The sequence below is a fragment of the Caloenas nicobarica genome, chromosome 25 (assembly GCF_036013445.1).
Source record: "Caloenas nicobarica isolate bCalNic1 chromosome 25, bCalNic1.hap1, whole genome shotgun sequence".
NCBI classification, from domain to species: Eukaryota; Metazoa; Chordata; class Aves; order Columbiformes; family Columbidae; genus Caloenas; species Caloenas nicobarica.
The window spans coordinates 4,076,163-4,093,350 of NC_088269.1; the positions used below are offsets into that span (position 1 = coordinate 4,076,163).

The following is a 17,188-nucleotide window of genomic DNA, read 5'->3' on the forward strand; positions in this document are numbered from 1 at the left end:
TGAGATGTGTTACATGTAAGTAAATGCCTGTATGCCTGGAATGTTTGTACCATATGTCTAAATAGGTGTCTATGAGTGATACAGCTTCTATATAGATGGTGATGTGTATTTACTTGCATGTATGTGATTTGAAGAGAACCATACTTTAGAATATAAAAATACTGATATAATGTATAGATGGGGGAGGAAAAGTTGTAGTACCCAGGTAAAGGTTTGTAAAGAAATACAACACCTTGAACTGTGCAGGGAAGGGAAAGAGCAGATCGGAGAACACGAGTCTAATGTGCTAAAGAGAGTTTGTCTGAATGTCATGGTAGGTGAACCCGCCTGGTTTTTGAGCAGGGATTGCATTACAGAAACCCACCTGGGAAACAGAAAATACCGTGGAGCTACAGCACACGCATTTCTTCAGTACTGCTGGAGAACCATTGGTTTATGTCTGTGGCTTCATAACTAATAACAAGACCCTTGCAGATTAGCAGAGAGAATCTTAAGAACTGCCAAAAACTCTGCCTAGAAGCCTGTAACTCCCTGGCTATTCTAGAGGTGGAACCTGCACTCGCATGGATGAAGGAATAGCACATTGACCTATTTCTTGCTTGCTTGTTGTCCTCTAAAACTCGACAGAGGTGACAGGTCGATCCAGTTGTTGGGTGGCTCAAAATCATTAGTCTTTATGCTGCCTGTGTCAAATTTGGCCTTCAGCTACAATTACCAGAACCCACGGCCTACCCGACATATTTTGATGTTCTCAGATCGTTCCCTCAGGATTACATTTTGCATTAACTACCGATTTTAGGTAAAAGACCATCCACTGAATAAGCATAGAGGCCAAATTATCATACACAAGAAGTGCCATCAGATCAGGAAAAGAAAAACGCACCAAAATAATTTTTCAGTAATTTGCCGCTGCTGTGGACAAATCTGAGAATTTAAATCTCCAAGGAAGTTTGCACATCACCTTTCATTGGCACGAAATAGAGGTTAAAAAAAAATGCCCAGACTGTTTTACGATGTTAGGAGAACAAGTGTTATTGATAAATACGTGTTCAGAAGGGTATTGGCAAAAATGCATATAAATGGTTAACAAGGTAATGGTAAGAAACGTTGACCTTGATTTGTTTAGCTAAGATGTAAAGATTTTTGAAGGTCAAAGGTGTTCTTGTGTAGTGTTTTGGAGTCTAACTGTGTCTGACCCTCTAACATTAAGCTGCTGTGGCCTGCAGTTTTGAAGAGTGAAGCAAAGCAGGGGGAAGGAGAGAGGGGGAGAGCGCAGGAAATGGAGTGAGGTGTTTCAGGAAGTTGTCAGGAGTTGACTGATTGATTCCAGATGGAAAGGGTCACCCGTCCTGACCCAGGACATACTCACTGGGGGAAAGCAGTTGGCTTGTGAAAGGGAAGGGCCTGGGAGTTAGAGACCATCGTGGAATGCGCATTCCTCTTCCTTTTATCCATAAAACATTGGGGTTTAATCTTTGGTATAAAATAATTCCATTGTCATCTCCATCAGGTTCAGAATGACTGGAGCAAATTGAAGAGGTTCAGTAGTTTTCATGTCCATAATCTCACGTGTTCTCACTGCACATCGTTGCTAATGAGTTGGCCAGCAGTGTCGTGGCAAAGACGACAAAGGTCTCTGCTGAATTTCAACAGTACCTTAGAGATTTCTGCAAATGAGGGTCACAACTTGGAGAAGGTTCTGGTCCAGATCTGAACTTTGCATTTTGTCCTGTCCCCAAGAACGCTGTATTTATTTACCCTCGGTCCCAGCCTGTGAAATGCCAAGTGGCTTTGACCCTCCTGTGATGAATGGGAGAGGTAAATAAGAATGGAACTGCTCATGGAGAGAGGTGTGGAAGTGCAGCTTCCATTCCTGCGGGCTCAGGGAACAGAGGATGCTCAGCACTTGTCCCCCGAACACAGGACTGGTTCTTGCTGTTTCTCAAGGAACAGGATCTCGACAACTCTTTCTGAAATGTTGCTCTTGTATTGAGCGCAACACACCCCAATGGTTATTCAAACAGGGAATGCGTGTATACTTGAAGTCTGCATCTCTTATAAAGATCTCATCGAAGAGCATGTGGGTGTGTGTTTATCGCATACGTACCTTGTGTATGTGAGGTCAGATATGTGTATATTATATAGTGTAACTGTATATATATGATATACTTTTTATTTACATTTGGTTACAATTTAAACACTTGTCGTAAATATTTCAGACACTGGAATAATTCAGGTCTATTCCCCTGTTGCTGTAGTGTGCTCTGCGCTGGCCAGCGAGAGATTAAAATTTATTTCCATTGTTTAACGGAAAATAATGAAGTGCATCTGAGTGGGTTCAGCTATGTCATGCGGGAAATGTTCACTTTGGACAGGAGTCTCACTCCACCCAAATGTGCAATGATGAAATCAGTTGGCACACAAAAGCAACACATTTTGTGACAGGAATGCTTGAGAAGTATAAGAGTACAGTATGACAGGAGCCTTTTGGAATGAATTAAACTTGTCTCAAGAAAGAAAGGATTCTTTAAGCTAGCATAATCCTGTAGGAGGGCAAGGTTTTTCTTGCTATATGCTGAATATAGTTTCATCAACAATTGGAGCTTGGCATTCTCTTACCTAGACTAGGACAGCTGTATCTGTGAAAATCCATGACCACGTCCAGGGGCAGATTCTCCACAGCTGTGAATTACTGTAGCTGAGTGGAGTTAAGCTAATTTACACCAACTGATGGTTAAAACCTGAAAGTTTCAATAAGATGCATTGTCTTTCAGTAGTCAAAAAGCAGTTTACTCCTTTTTTTTTTTTTCCTGAAAGTTTGTGGTTTAAATGCACATATATTTCTGGATTTATAGGACTTACAGGTTTGGATATTGTATTGTAAAGGGAAAACTAAGTGGGATTAATTAACATATACAGTTCCTTCCTCTAAGAATTCATATGCTCTTGGAGCCCAGCAACATGAGTCATGGAGGTGAAGGTTTCAAAACTGCTGCTTGATCTGGGGTGCTCAGGCTCAGATGATTTTCAAGAGGCACTAAGCACACGTATCTCAAAAGCCAGACATGATATTAGGTACCGTTCTCACACCGCAAGAGTTTCCATTTCGCTCAGTAATGGAGACCTGCGTTTTCGAAGCAGATGCAGGTAGGTTTGCGTGTGCGCGGTACGGCAGATGGCTCTGGATCTGCGTGTTTGTACGAGAGGCACAATCGCCGCGGTGCTTGCAGCCTGCCCTCCTGCTCGGGATCGCAGACATCAGCCCTGCACAGCGCATCGCAGGAAACTACATTTAGGGCCATCTGCAGCAGATAGTTCATTATCCAGTAAGAACTTTATACGGCCCTTAGGATGCTATGCTAAATGGAATTAACGCATAGAATGAAGGCTGACAATATTTTCTCCCCTTCTTGTTCAGAAGTAAGCCCTGCAGGACGTGGTGCCATTTTACAAACAGAACGGGGTTTTAACCGAAATGAATAATTAATACTTCAGTGGAATTTCAAAGCAAATTGTTTACCTGCCTCCTTTTTCTTCTCTTTCTAAATATCCAGGTTGTGCTATCGACAACGGTGAACGTGGATGGGCACGTACTGGCGGTGTCTGACAACATGTTTGTTCACAACAACTCCAAGCATGGACGGAGAGCAAGGAGACTCGACCCCTCAGAAGGTAGGAGATTTGTGTGAAGAACGGTATGCAAACGAATGCAAAAGCCTATTACCCGTTCTTCAATTTCTGTTTGTTTTCACGAGGGAAAGAGCTAAGGGGCAACTCCAGAACCTCAGGGGGTTTAGAGAAGGAAGAGGCAGGAAAACAGGGTCTACTGTACTCAGAATTTGATCCTCTTTACATCTAAGAGACTGGTCACCCCCCCCCCCCCCCCCCCCCAATTTGTTAATTAGTTTGTACTGAAAAGATGAAAAAATAGAAACACTAAGTATTATCTAAATTTCAGCCTCTCATTCAGCTGGGATAGATTTGATTTCAGGCAAATTAGGCAACCTGACATCTTAGTTAAACAGAACTGTTACAGCACAAGATGTGTATGAAAAAGTGTCACCAGTTCCCTTAAACAAACTATGCGCGAAGCGTAACAATGCACAGAAGGAAAGTGACACTAATTGATTTTAGTTTGTTTGGCTAAGCAAGATTCGTGGCCATCTACAGGGATGGGTTTTGGACTATATTAAAGCAATTACAAATATTTGTATCTGTTCAACTTCAAACCGGTTGGCCCCTCCTTTCCCTTTTCCCGTGCATTCGTTACCACGGCATTCCACCTCTCACACAAACAGTACTCAAAATTGCTAGAAAATGCTATCTGCGTCTCCTTTTCCCTCCCCTGCAGCTAGTGAAAGTGAGAAGAGCTGGTGATGTTAGTAGAAAAGACAAGCAAGGATATTATTTCATTATAATGTTTTGCTGCCCCACTTCTTAACTGTGCCCTATATCAACCTAAAAGAAGAATTAATGAACTGGAAGAAAATGATTGAATCAGTAAAGAATTCCGAGTGGTGTTAATTCTCCCCCAGCGGGCAGTGAAATGGTAGAAGGAAAATCCCAGGATTCCTAGGCTAGGAAGCCATCCAGTTTTTCCTTGACTGATTGGATGTGATTGACTGGCTGTTCAAAGGAGTCTCGTGTTTTTGGAGCGCTGCCAAAGTTCCCCTCCACCTCTGACCCTGTCAACATTGGGAATGGAGTGATGGATTGACTTTGGTTATGGCCTGGAAACCATATTGGGTTCCTGATGGGATGTATAGTCCAGAGGCCTTGAACATATGGAAGAGAGGAGGAAAAAAATTGTGCTCTATAAAATCAAGAAAATTATTAGAAATTGTCTCCTGATAGGAACTGGAGGAAACCTTTGAAATTTTGTGTCTTTTTTACCCATTGATAAACTTAATAAATCTTGATCTACCTCTTTCCACAGGGTTTAGTTTTTGTTTGATCGTATGCTAATGGGGAGGAGGTTAACAGCCTCTGCACAATCATTTAGGCGTTTCATTTTTACACCGACAACAGTTGGCCTAATACGCTTTAATGACACAATGTTAAGCGCCAGTAATGAATAGGCAAGTAATTAACACTAGCAAGGCAGAAAACATGCTTTTTCAAAATGTATTTATCTATTTATTGGGCTTGGTGGGATGATGCAGCAACTCATGGGTGAGTGGCCGGCAGGGACTTGTCCCAGGTCTTTGTCAGCTCTGGGGAATTCCCAATTCACACCGGCCTGAAGCTGCAGGAGCGCCCAGGACTGGACAGGTGAAGCTGCTGTAAGCTCCAGGTCACATCAGGATGACTTAGGACTCCTTAATTTGCACCGAAGTTGTTTGCACTCATGTGTTGCAAGGGTTTACACACAGTACTGTGAACAATTTCAAAGCTGTGTGCAGGGAAAACCCCATAACGTGGTGCTCTGATGTCCTTTTTGTCTTGTTTAGCCACACCGTGCATCAAAGCGATCAGCCCAAGCGAGGGCTGGACTACGGGGGGAGCGATGGTGATCATTATTGGAGACAACTTCTTCGATGGGCTGCAAGTTGTATTTGGAACCATGCTGGTATGGAGCGAGGTAGGTAGAGATTCCTCCCTGAAGCCCTTCTAAGGAAAGCGGAGGGGGGACAGTGTTAATTCCCATTCCAATAATGGTACAAAAATGGTGGCGTGTAAGGCAGGCCATACAAACCTGTGTGAAGGAAATTCACGGAACATGTTTAGTCTGTGGAACTCCTTTCTCTGTAGTATTATTGAGGCCAACTGCTCAGTAATATCCAGAATGGAACTGGAAAATTCTAGGCACCTGGAGACAGGTAAAGGTAAAGAAATAAAGCAAAGGTTAGAGTTTGGGAAGGAGAAAGAATTCCCTCTGGGTCCAGAAATATGCTGGCAATTAACCAATGGGCATAACCGGCACAATTTTCCTGACTAAAATTTATCCTAAAATGGGTCTTCCCCTCCTGGAGGCAAGAAACTGAACCAGAGGCATCACTTGCCTGATCTATAGTGTCTCCCAGAATAAGCAACGTATTTACTCGTAAAACACGTTTGGAGAGTGTAAAGCGAATGCGGGGGGAATAACACGGAGATAATCGTACCTCTCCTTTTGTTATTTCCCAGCTTATCACGCCTCACGCCATTCGAGTTCAGACACCTCCACGTCACATTCCCGGAGTGGTGGAAGTGACATTATCGTACAAATCCAAACAGTTCTGCAAAGGCGCACCCGGCAGGTTTATTTACACAGGTAGGTGACGGTGATTTACGCTGGAGGAGCTCAGGCTCAGAGCCTCTTTGTTTTGGTAATCAATATTGACAACTCTCGGCTTTACCTATGTATTTATTTATTTCTTTAGCCTCCTGCTCTTTGAAGGCTGCTCTGGTGGTTGTGGCATTTGGACATTTAAGGAGATAGCTTCATTATTGTGCAGAGGTGTTGAGGGACTGTTCCTACACATGTTAATATTTTTTCCAGATTGTCGTGGTATGGGTCTGCCTATAGGTACATTGAGCATACAGGAATATGATAGCATTGTTCTACATCCTGGAAAATGTTTTATTTATAGCCGTATTTATTTTACATTTCCCTAAATGGACATGAGCTCTTGGTACCTGCGCTGAAAAGGTTTAGGGATGGAGCGATACGGAGATGAGTAATAGAAATGGGCATTCCTCTATGAAGAAAAGTCATCTTATTATTGTAAAAATTGGTTTAAGTGCAAGACTTACTTGTACCATCTAGGGCGGGCTTGAGTCAGCCTGCAGTGCAGTTCTTTGCCGTGTTAATTAGAAAGCTTCCACAAAAAAGGACATGAAGTGGATGTCGGAGCCAGCAGAAGAAAGTTAAATATACTATCCCTGTTTTACTGCTGCTATTGGCATAGGGATATCTGTTAGCGTTCCGAGGGGTGAGTGGGTGCTTGCTGCCATATGTTACAAAACAGCATTTCACAGAAGACGCCGAGCTGTTAGAGCGAGGGTAGAACAGACAACTTTTCAATCTGTCTGTTCAGGAACCTGCAGTTCTCCCACCATGGCAGGCAAAATGATAAACACAGCTATTAGGTGGAGGCTCACCTGTGTAATCAATTCCCCAGGTTGTTGCTGCTAATAGCAGTAAAAACAACTTCTAAGCTATGAAAATAAGACAGTGGCATTTTTTTTTTCTTTCCGCGGCATCAGAAAACTGCTGTGGTCCTGCTGTGCCTTATTCAGGCAATCGAGGTCCTTCCACCTCTAAGTTTTCTTCAGACTGTCCGCAGCAAGTTTTGAGCCTCTTGACCAATTTCTGTCGGTTTTGATCAGAAAGGCAGGAGCATCACAGATGCACTTTTGGGAAAATGGAAAGTGGTGAGAGAGATCTGAATTAACCCTGCGCTGAAGGAAAGGGTGAAGAGCTCAACCATGTTCTTAGGCAGCAAAGAAGCCACCAGAAAACAGCCTTAGGAAACCAGGTTGTTGTCTAAATGCCCCTGCCCACAGAATGTGCGTGTGCCCACAGCTCCCTGTAAAATATACTCAGCAGCACCACAGAAATGCAGCTATTTGTTGGGTAGAGTGTATCAGACAATTATATCAAATAATGAAGAGGAAAGTTCAATAGATTTTATAATTATTGGTAAGGTAGTCCTGTGCATCATAATGAAAATCTGGGGTTTTTTCATGATAATTGGAATTTGTTATTTTTGTGATACTTTTAGTGCTTTCTATTGCAATATATTCCTCTGAGCTGTCACAAAGTTTATAGATAACAAATCAGAGAATGCAGTAGGCTTGGAGACACAAATAAGACCACTTCCCTCTTGAATTGTATGTAGTTGCAATTATATAATAAATGAGAATTTCTCCTCTAAATACCTCCCCTTTACCTTCAGCCAGCACTTGGCAAAAACCTGAGAAATGCAGAGACATTAACATCAAGCCCGGGAGACTGAAAGGTGTGAAATCCTGCAAACTAAAAGCACGGGAAGATGTAGTTCTGTCAGAACTAATAACAGCAGCAGCAACTATCAGGGTCATGTTATATCAAGTCCTTCATAATTATTAAGTGCTGAGATACAACCTCAGATGAAAAGCACGAAGGGTCAAGTCATATGAAAAATACTGAGTAGCTGCCCATAGGTGCTTCACAGGTATAACAAGAATAATTATTGGTATAAAACCAGACCTCAGCGGGTTCACGGGGGCGTCGCCGCATCCGACATGGGCAACCAGTTACAGAACGACACGCGTTTCCATTTTACACGAGACATCGCCGCAGTACGGTGGAGAGAGATTGACCGCCAGGAAAGCTGGAGATAGGGAGACAGATCTCTCGGATTCTAGTAATATATTTTAATCACCAATACTCTTCTAAAACATGGAAACAGATAAACAAGGATCTTATTTAGTGTTGTGGGTAGCTGCTTGTGCCCTCAATATTTAATATACAATCAAATATTAATGTTCGACCTGATTATACTTGGGTATTTTTTTAAAGAGTCACAATAAGACAGGTTGTTTGAAAATGATAAACTGTTAAAAAGACGAATATAAAAATGAGATATAGATTTCAAGGGTGAATCCCAATGCCACCGCGGAGCTGTCGTGGGAGCTGGGATGCGTCCTGTGCTGCGTATTTGTGGGGGGCTCGGCCTTCCCACCCTCCAGCACTGTCATTCAGGTGCTGCAGCTCAGCCACCCAGCTCCTCCCCGCGCCAAAACGTGAGGTGTGGACTTTTCCGTAAGGTTCCCAGATGGAAAACTTCCCTAAGACATTCTATGGACATGTAACGGTGTGGTCCAGAGTTCAGTAGTTAAGTCTAGACTTAAAGCAGGAGATAAGAAGTCTATTTTTAAATCAACCACAACTAAACATTTAGTCCCTGTCCGTACCTTAATCTGGTGAGAATACGGGTTACACATACATCTCCATGTTCTGAATTACTTAAAGAAAAGTCAGCTCTTCCTAGAATAGTGAGACATTTGTTCTCTGCTCCTAATCTAGCAGTCGCCTCATATTCTGCTTTTAATACTACACAAATTCAAACTCTGCCACTGTAAGTAGTTGCATTATAGTTCCCTTGACTTTAATAATGCTTACATCAATTTATGCCAGCTGAGGATATGTCTCGTAGGCTTTCATATCTTCAGCTGGATCACAGCTCTGCATTTACTTTGTCACAGAGATGCTAACCTGGAAATGTGTATATCAGGGAGATTTTGAACATAATTTTCCTTGCTGAGCAGAAATCCTCCAGGGGTTGACTTGTCAGAGCAACGCAATATAAAATAATCTGTAGGATATGTTGGACTCCCGGGTCGTGCTGTATCAGTCTCTGTGCCAGCTGCCACAGATAGGAGGGTCTGGTTTGCTAAAGCTTGTAAGTAGATTTGAGAAGGTGGGAAACAACGTTCATGAGCATGCAGTGAGCTCTACAAATTGGAACAGAGAGTTTGCTTGGGCAGAACACAGCTGATGGGCACAAAGCGATTGCAGAGAACAAGTCCTGCCCCTGCTTTAGGCTCCGAAAGACACAGCAGATAGGAGGCACGGTGGGGTGTTTGGAACAGCTCTTACCAGCACGGCAAATACAACATGAGCCCTTCTAGCAGCATCCTCCCAGCTAGAGCACAGCGTACACCTTGGAGCAGGCTGTGTGTACCTCCCAAACCCAGGATTAGCGCGATTACAGCAGGCGAGCTTCTGTAGCCAGCAGCATGGACATGTTTTATTGTGTAGGGTGAACACCAAGCATCTCTTTACTGTTGGTTTGAGTGAAGGTTGTCACTAGTACAATGTTGGAATTCAAGCCTTTAAGGCCAGTGGTGTCTTTTTCTCTCTGTAAACATCTTTAAGAAGGTCAGGCATCACACTCCAAATACTTTATGTGTCCTCTGGCTCAATTTTCTGAGTTCCAGATATTCCTAGAGGTACGTGTACTTGGTTTCTTGTCGTTCATACTTTACAAACAGAGGACTTGTTGCCCTTTGGTGTGCAAAGAAGAGCTGCAGAACTTTGCTAAGGTCCTCACATGTGGCCCTTTGATTGGCAGAGAGGGAGAGCGCCCGATGTCAGAACGAGCTGTCACTCACGGGAAACCGTGCAGATCTTCATAACATCATCTTCCTTCAACAGCCTTATGTGCTTTGATGTGTGCTGAAATAATTAATACTTTAAATGTCAGCGCTGTTATCGTTGGGTATCGCAGTTGGTCCCCATTGAGATGAGTGGGGCTGAGCTGTTTCAGGTTTTGCAAATGCAGACAGATGTCACGGCATCAATTGCTCAAGTGCGAGATTTTTTTTTTTTTTTTTTCCTCCTATTCCAGTGAGTCAGGGTGGCTGGAGACTTGTATTTCAGAGGAAAGCACGGACTTCGGAGGGTACGGAACAACATAAAAAAGAAGGCACTATCTGCGAGCCCCCTTAGAACTGAAGTCGGGCAGGCTGGGGGGCACTTAGAGCTCCCCCACTGCTGACTGCAGCAATTCTGTTGTTAGAACAGTTATGCCAGAGTGAAGTTTATAGACTAACTACCAGTTCAGCTTATTCACTAGACGATTGCTCTTTTTTTGCTTACGTTATAGCATGTCATGCCCAATTTTTTAAACTATTCTCTGGGAAATTCAAGAGAGCCCTTGTGCCTGGAACGCCGGGTTTGAGACTCACCAAGGGGATTTTGCTGTACCTGGATCAGTTTTCTTGGGGGTTGCATTTCAGATATCTGATTTATAGGAGATAATGAGCAGCCTCTTTGTGTGTCAGATGATCTCTGAATTTGTGAATCCAAAGGCATTTGGATGTCATTTTGGCATATTTCTATGTAACGCATAGATAAACGATCACTGATCCAGTAGCTCTTTTCTCAATGGACGCGACATTGTGGTGAAACTGTTTAAACTTGCTGGCGGATCCTACGTGTCGCTGTTCAGCTGAACAGGTACTGTTTACTTCTACAATCGCTGGATGTTGGTTTGTAACAGGATTTCAGGACAGAGATATTTTTGTTTCATTAATGAGTAAAACCAGTAGCGGGCAATTTTGCTGCAAGCTGTACAGAAAATGTTTTGTGCTGAAAGACAATGTAGACATTGATTCAAAACGGCTGAGTTCTTCTTAGAACCATTTAACATTGTTGAGAAATGATTTGCTGCTGTTTATCAGAATGAAAATGTCCTTGTCAATCCATTGGAAAAATTTTTGTTGAATAATAGCCAATTTCTTCTTCCTGAATTAGCATTTCGTATATTCCCATTAGCTATTTTTAGTGAAGTATGTATACATAGATGTCTAAATGAATATATATTTTATGTTGCTTTTGCTTAGCCTAAGATCTATAACTTAACTGATTAGACTTGCAATCAAGAAGAGAAATGGCACATAATGATGTATGGGCTCTGCAGAGGATTGGCCTGTAATTCTCAGGATTATTGGCAAAAATGCCCACCCCCCAAAAAAGCCCCTTCCCAAATGGGATGTAGATTCTGTAGCAGTTGAAATGTGTATTATTAAACTCCTTAAGCAAACCAGAATGGCTCCCAGTGGAGAGCGAAGACATTCTAAGTATAGCCACAACGAAATTCTCAGGTCTGGCTTTTCTCTACTCAATTCCCACTTGATTGTCTCCTGTAATATTTAAACTTCATGCCACGCCATAATTATTTAATAAAAAGTAAATATGAAGTGTATCTCAGAGGGGAAGATGACCTTTTACCTTCATGTTGTTACACCAAAGACAGGCACAGATAAGCAGGGTGGGGATGGGTAGAATAGTCTGTCTCACTTGATCGGTTCATTGTTCCTGTGGCCGCGCCGGTTCTCCCGCAAGGTGCTGAGTACATTTTGGAAGATCCAATAAGTGCCATCAGCGGCTCTTGCAACCAGGTATTTTCTGCTGTGCCGATGTCACCAGTTATTAAAAAAAAACCCTCAAAAGGACCACAAATGGTACAAGAGGATAGACTAGCACTGAATGGGGATAGCGCTAAAGGACCTACATATGTTACTTATTAAATGTGTCATGGAATTCTTAGCAAGGTTCGCAGCATGAATGTGTCGCTTGAATTATAAAGCACATTCTGAAGTAGAAAGAAACAAGAAAAAAACCCAACCTGTAACTGTCTTAGTAAACACTACTAATCCTAATGTCTTAGAGGCAAAGCCCATGAGTATGCGGAATGCTACAGAACTTTTTGGTTTCTTTATTAATCTGAATTGGAACTTATTTTGAATAATCAGAAATTAGATGATTATTGCCGCAATTTTATAGTAGAGAGTATTAAAGTGTCTGAAGTTTGATGAAATCCTCAGCGATGCTGGTAGGGCTGTACCAGCTATTACTGAGTGAGGATCTGGGTCAAAATATCTTGGTTTATCCACTAGAGATTCACATCATTGCAGTGAAGTGGCTGTGTCTGCATAACAGCCAGATACAACTGGAGACGCTAATGCGTCTAATGAGTCGCTGTGCCCTAGTTTGTGACGGCAAAGTGTTGGGGAGTGGAGTGTAATGTGTTTATTAGGTGAGCACATACGGTACTTGATTTCTGACCGTATAACCAACATAGAAGACCTGCTGTGATTTGCATTTGTACCATAACTTGCTGTATTTCCACCATGGTCAGTTTTGTCCGGCCCAAATACATTAATCCTTAAAGGAGTATTTTGTGACAATGCTGCCCTGGCTGTATCTTTCAGATTATTCACTCAGCCTTTGCTACATGGTGAGGAGTCAGCAGTGGAAACTGGAGCAGTTTTCAGTGCAGAACTCTTTTTTTTTTTCTCTTTCGAGTAGGCCAAACTCACTAGCGTAACCCTCTGGAATACATTCAGTTAGGAGTTTTTTAAATAGCATGCAGCATTCAGATAAATTGTCATTTGCTTCAACATACTTGCCTCTGAATGCATTTTCCGGAGCTCTGGCAGGTGACGAACCTGTGCATTGAGTTCAGGCAGCCCAGGCAAGGAAGCTGTGAACTGTCTTAGGTAATGAAGCTTCAGATTGAGACAAAGATAGAAACTCATACAGGGGTTTTTTTTCTGTTTTCCTTTCAGCTTTAAATGAACCTACCATAGATTATGGTTTCCAAAGACTGCAGAAGGTCATCCCAAGACATCCTGGTGACCCTGAGAGACTAGCAAAGGTAAAATATTTATAAGCATTTCACCGAGCCCACTTCATTCTTTCACTTCTAACTCTCAAAAAGAGACAAAATTGTATCTCAAATGACTATTACATGTGAACATATGTTCAACAATTAGTTGTAGGACCAAATAAGAATTTGATTATGTAGAATGCACAGCTACCAGTAATTGTTTTCTCTTAGAGCTCAAACACTGGGAACTTCTTTTGCTGCTAAAACAAGAGTTCAGTGCAGGTGCCCTCCCAGTTCATAATCATGGTCCTTTGCATTTATCTATATGGGCAAATCTCTGAACCTAGACAATACATGATAAAGGATTTATTACAGAGATTAAAGGAATCTTTTAGTAAAAAACATTTAAAGCTCAACTTTCTCTGTAGCAACAAGTGCAGAATGCATGTGTTGGAACAGCTCAGGATTTAATGTATCTGTAATACTGCACCTGCCACAATGAGAGTGGCATTAATGACTATATTGCTAGATTTTTAGTGCAGTACCAAAATTACTTCTTATCGTCTTTGCATGATGAAAGACTGTTTTATTCAGATAGTCTACTGTGTGATTTTTTTCCTACAAGCAGAGGTAACATAAGATAGGTAGTGTTTTTATCAGGCTACTATCAGTGAGAAAAAATAAATGGACATGGGGTTAATTAGATTTTTATCTGTCCATGCAAAAGAACATAGTGGGATTCAGCAGGGAGGGGCGTTCCTGTTGGAACAGGTGTTTTGAAGCAGGTTCAGGACTCCGGTGCGCAGGGGTTCGGCGGCTGCTCCTGGCGCACCCCTCAGCCCTTCCAGAGCCACGGTGGGTGTGCGGCTCTGCTTTGAGACGCTGCAAGAGGGGCCAGTTTTCAGAAAAGGGGCAAACAGCAGCTCTTTAAGGGACTCTGTTTTCAGAAAACACTAACCCCTGATTTTGTTTGCACCGAAAACCTTTTTCTGTTAAAACATCTATTTTATTCCTCTGCTCTTCCTCCAGGAAATGCTGTTGAAACGAGCTGCTGACCTAGTCGAAGCACTGTACGGGACGCCACACAACAACCAGGTCAGAATGACTCCAAGGGCAGCGCCGTGCGTTTGTTTAGTTATAAAATAACACTAGACAATGTCTCGGAGCCCCTTTGTGACCGTTCCCTCCGGTTCGCAGGACATCATTCTGAAGCGGGCGGCAGACATCGCCGAGGCGCTGTACAGCGTCCCGCGCAACCCCGCGCAGCTCCCCGCGCTCTCCAGCTCTCCCGCTCACAGCAGCATGATGGGAATCAACTCCTACGGGAGCCAGCTGGGAGTCAGCATTTCCGAGTCGGCGCAGGGGAACAACCAAGGTAAGCACTGCGAGTCGTGTCGCGGTCATTTGAGCAACGAAAAATTGCATCACGGTTGCTTCCGTCGGAGCTTCTCGACTTGTTTACCTGTTCAGCTTATGAACAGCAAGGTGGCTCTAAAGCGGATGTGTGCGGCCATTGGGGGTGACGCTGTGTCTGCACCAGGTTCCACTCACCACATTGGCAATGGCTGGAATAATTTTGGAGTATTTTTTGATACCAGCTTAACCCAGAATTCTCTCCCTGCTCTCCTCAATATTATTTTTTTTGTTATATCTCTGTTTTCATAAAAGACAATGACAGCAACTGAACAAAACCTCTTAAGAAGGTGGGGGATTTCTTGTTGCTTGCTTTCTCTCTCTCTCCCTTTTTCTTTCTCTTTCTCTCTCTATTTCTTTCTGTCTCTCTATCTCTCTTTCTCTATTTCTTTCTCTTTCTCTCTCTTTCTCTTTTTGTCTTTCCCTCTCTTTCTCCTCTTTCTCTTTCTCTCTCTCCTTTTTCTCTCTTTCTCTCCCCCCTAAAGTTGTAGAAAATCCCACATATACATTATAAATTCTACCTCAGGAAATGATGAGCACACACATTTTTTCCAGGTCTTAGAACAAATTTCAACTTTTAATAAATCAAATCTGATTAGAAAAGGTTGTCAAAATTTAGTTTCCCACGTTGTTTTACAATTTAATATTGCTTAACTTGAAAGAACGTGCATAAAACACACGGAATTTAATAGTACTTGCTTAAATATTTAATCTGGAGTTATTAATAAATCATTTATATAAGCAGGGAATATACAGGAGAACGTTTTAAGCCGAATCCATTGACATGCTTTGAACTGTGTTTTATTTCAGGTTACATTCGCAACACAAGCAGCATCTCCCCGCGCGGTTACTCCTCCAGCTCCACCCCCCAACAGTCCAACTACAGCACGTCCAGCAACAGCATGAACGGCTACAGCAACGTGCCCATGGGCAACCTGGGCGTGCCGGGCTCGCCCGGCTTCATCAACGGCTCCCCGACCGGCTCCCCGTACGGACGTACGTGCTGCCTCAGTCGTTAACGTACCGCGTCAGAAAGCGCAGCAAGGGATGTCTTTGAGAGAAGTTCGCAAGATTTAGTGAAGATTGTTCTGACTTGTGTTCTGGTATTTTTTAGTATGAACTAGAAAATGTTCCCGTTTTCCAGGAAGAACAGAGGAATATTGAATCCTGCTTGTGTTTCCTTCATTTTTTTATCCTTATACAGATTCCTAAGTGGCAAAGTCCATAGTGAGACATGAGGTATAATTTGTATAATATACATAAGGTATAATCTCCAGATCCTATCTAAAAGCCACTCTCAAATAATTTTTATGTGTATGAACTGTATTAACAGTAACTGAGAGCTGAATAATTTCCTGCAAAACTATATTATCTTGATAACCAGGAATATAACAATGATGGAATTAAGTTCTGGGAGTTAGTATTGTTGCGTTTCTAGTTACTAGTTTTACCATGAGCAAGTCACTCTTCCTTTCACGCCTTGATTTCCCTCTGGCAAGTGTGTGTGTTTTCTGTCTGTCTCTCTCTCTCTCTCTCTCTATTTCTATCTCTCTCTCTCTCTCTTTCTATCATCTATCTCTGTCTCTCTATATACATATCTCTATATCTATCTCTATATCTCTATCATCTATCTATATCTCTATCTCTCTCTCCATCTATATCCCTCTATCTATGTCTCTCCATCTATGTATCTCTATCTCTATCTATCTCTATCATCTATCTCTCTCTCTCTCTCTCTCCATCTATGTATCTTGATCTCTATCTGCATCTCTCTCTCTCTATAGACATATATCTCTCTCTCTCTATCTATATCTCTCTCTCTATATATATCTATCTATATCTCTATCTCTACATCTATCTATATCTCTATCTCTCTCCATCTATGTATCTCTATGTATCTATATTTAAGAGGATGAACAGTTAAACAGCTATTTACTTACTGGCTTCTTGAATTACCTACCCACACTGTAACTCTTGCAGAGTGTAACTCATCAGGATCTTGCCTTTCCAGAAAACACCTGCTATCCTGCCAAATATAGACATTTTAAGCAGTTTTACCCAACTTCTTTAATTGCATTTCTGATAAGGATTCACTTTTTTCTTTTGCAGTCATGTCTTCAAGTCCAACAGTTGGCTCCTCCAGCACTTCTTCCATCCTTCCGTTCTCCTCGTCCGTCTTCCCCGCTGTCAAACAGAAGAGTGCCTTTGCTCCTGTCATCAGACCCCAAGGGTCTCCTTCCCCTGCCTGCTCCAGTGGCAATGGAAATGGGTTTAGAGGTAAGAAATGTGCAATTACGATTCACCTGCACATGTACAGCCCACTGTGTTAGTCCAGGTAAATACAGTAATCACCTGAATAGCATCACACTGATATTACAGGCTCAGTAGTGAAAACCTGACCCAGTCGCAGGGGATCAAAGCAATGCTCCCAGCTTTGTCTAGTTGGTTTTAAACCATCAGGGACAGACACTCGTTTATACCGAGAGGGATTTCACCCAGGCTGTGTTTCACTGCCAGCTCTGTTGTGAGGAATGACTTCTCCCTGGGCTTCAGGGACTCGTAAACCAAGCATCTGCCTGCAGAGTTACTGCACAGCTCTGCGCGGACACGCAGCCAGCGCCGCCAAACCCGTGCAAGGTTTAGGCTCATACCGGGAATTGAGCCCTATAGGACATTTACAGCCTTTTTAAAGG

The 17,188-nt window shown here is 42.5% G+C and overlaps 1 protein-coding gene across 3 annotated transcripts in view; it reads left to right on the plus strand.

Annotated features, from left to right (window-relative positions):
* The window catches only part of EBF2 (EBF transcription factor 2), a 122,088-nt gene that overhangs the window by 96,605 nt on the left and 8,295 nt on the right, over window positions 1-17,188 (plus strand). For 2 of the 3 annotated variants that reach the window (XM_065651850.1, XM_065651851.1), the window contains exons 8-15: window positions 3,555-3,672; window positions 5,451-5,581; window positions 6,127-6,253; window positions 13,042-13,130; window positions 14,112-14,177; window positions 14,280-14,457; window positions 15,306-15,491; window positions 16,605-16,772. In XM_065651850.1, coding sequence (XP_065507922.1) covers window positions 3,555-3,672; window positions 5,451-5,581; window positions 6,127-6,253; window positions 13,042-13,130; window positions 14,112-14,177; window positions 14,280-14,457; window positions 15,306-15,491; window positions 16,605-16,772 — 1,063 coding nt within the window. Of the gene's footprint in view, window positions 1-3,554; window positions 3,673-5,450; window positions 5,582-6,126; window positions 6,254-13,041; window positions 13,131-14,111; window positions 14,178-14,279; window positions 14,458-15,305; window positions 15,492-16,604; window positions 17,008-17,188 lie in introns of those variants that run through there. The other variant, XM_065651849.1, reaches the window with a different exon arrangement.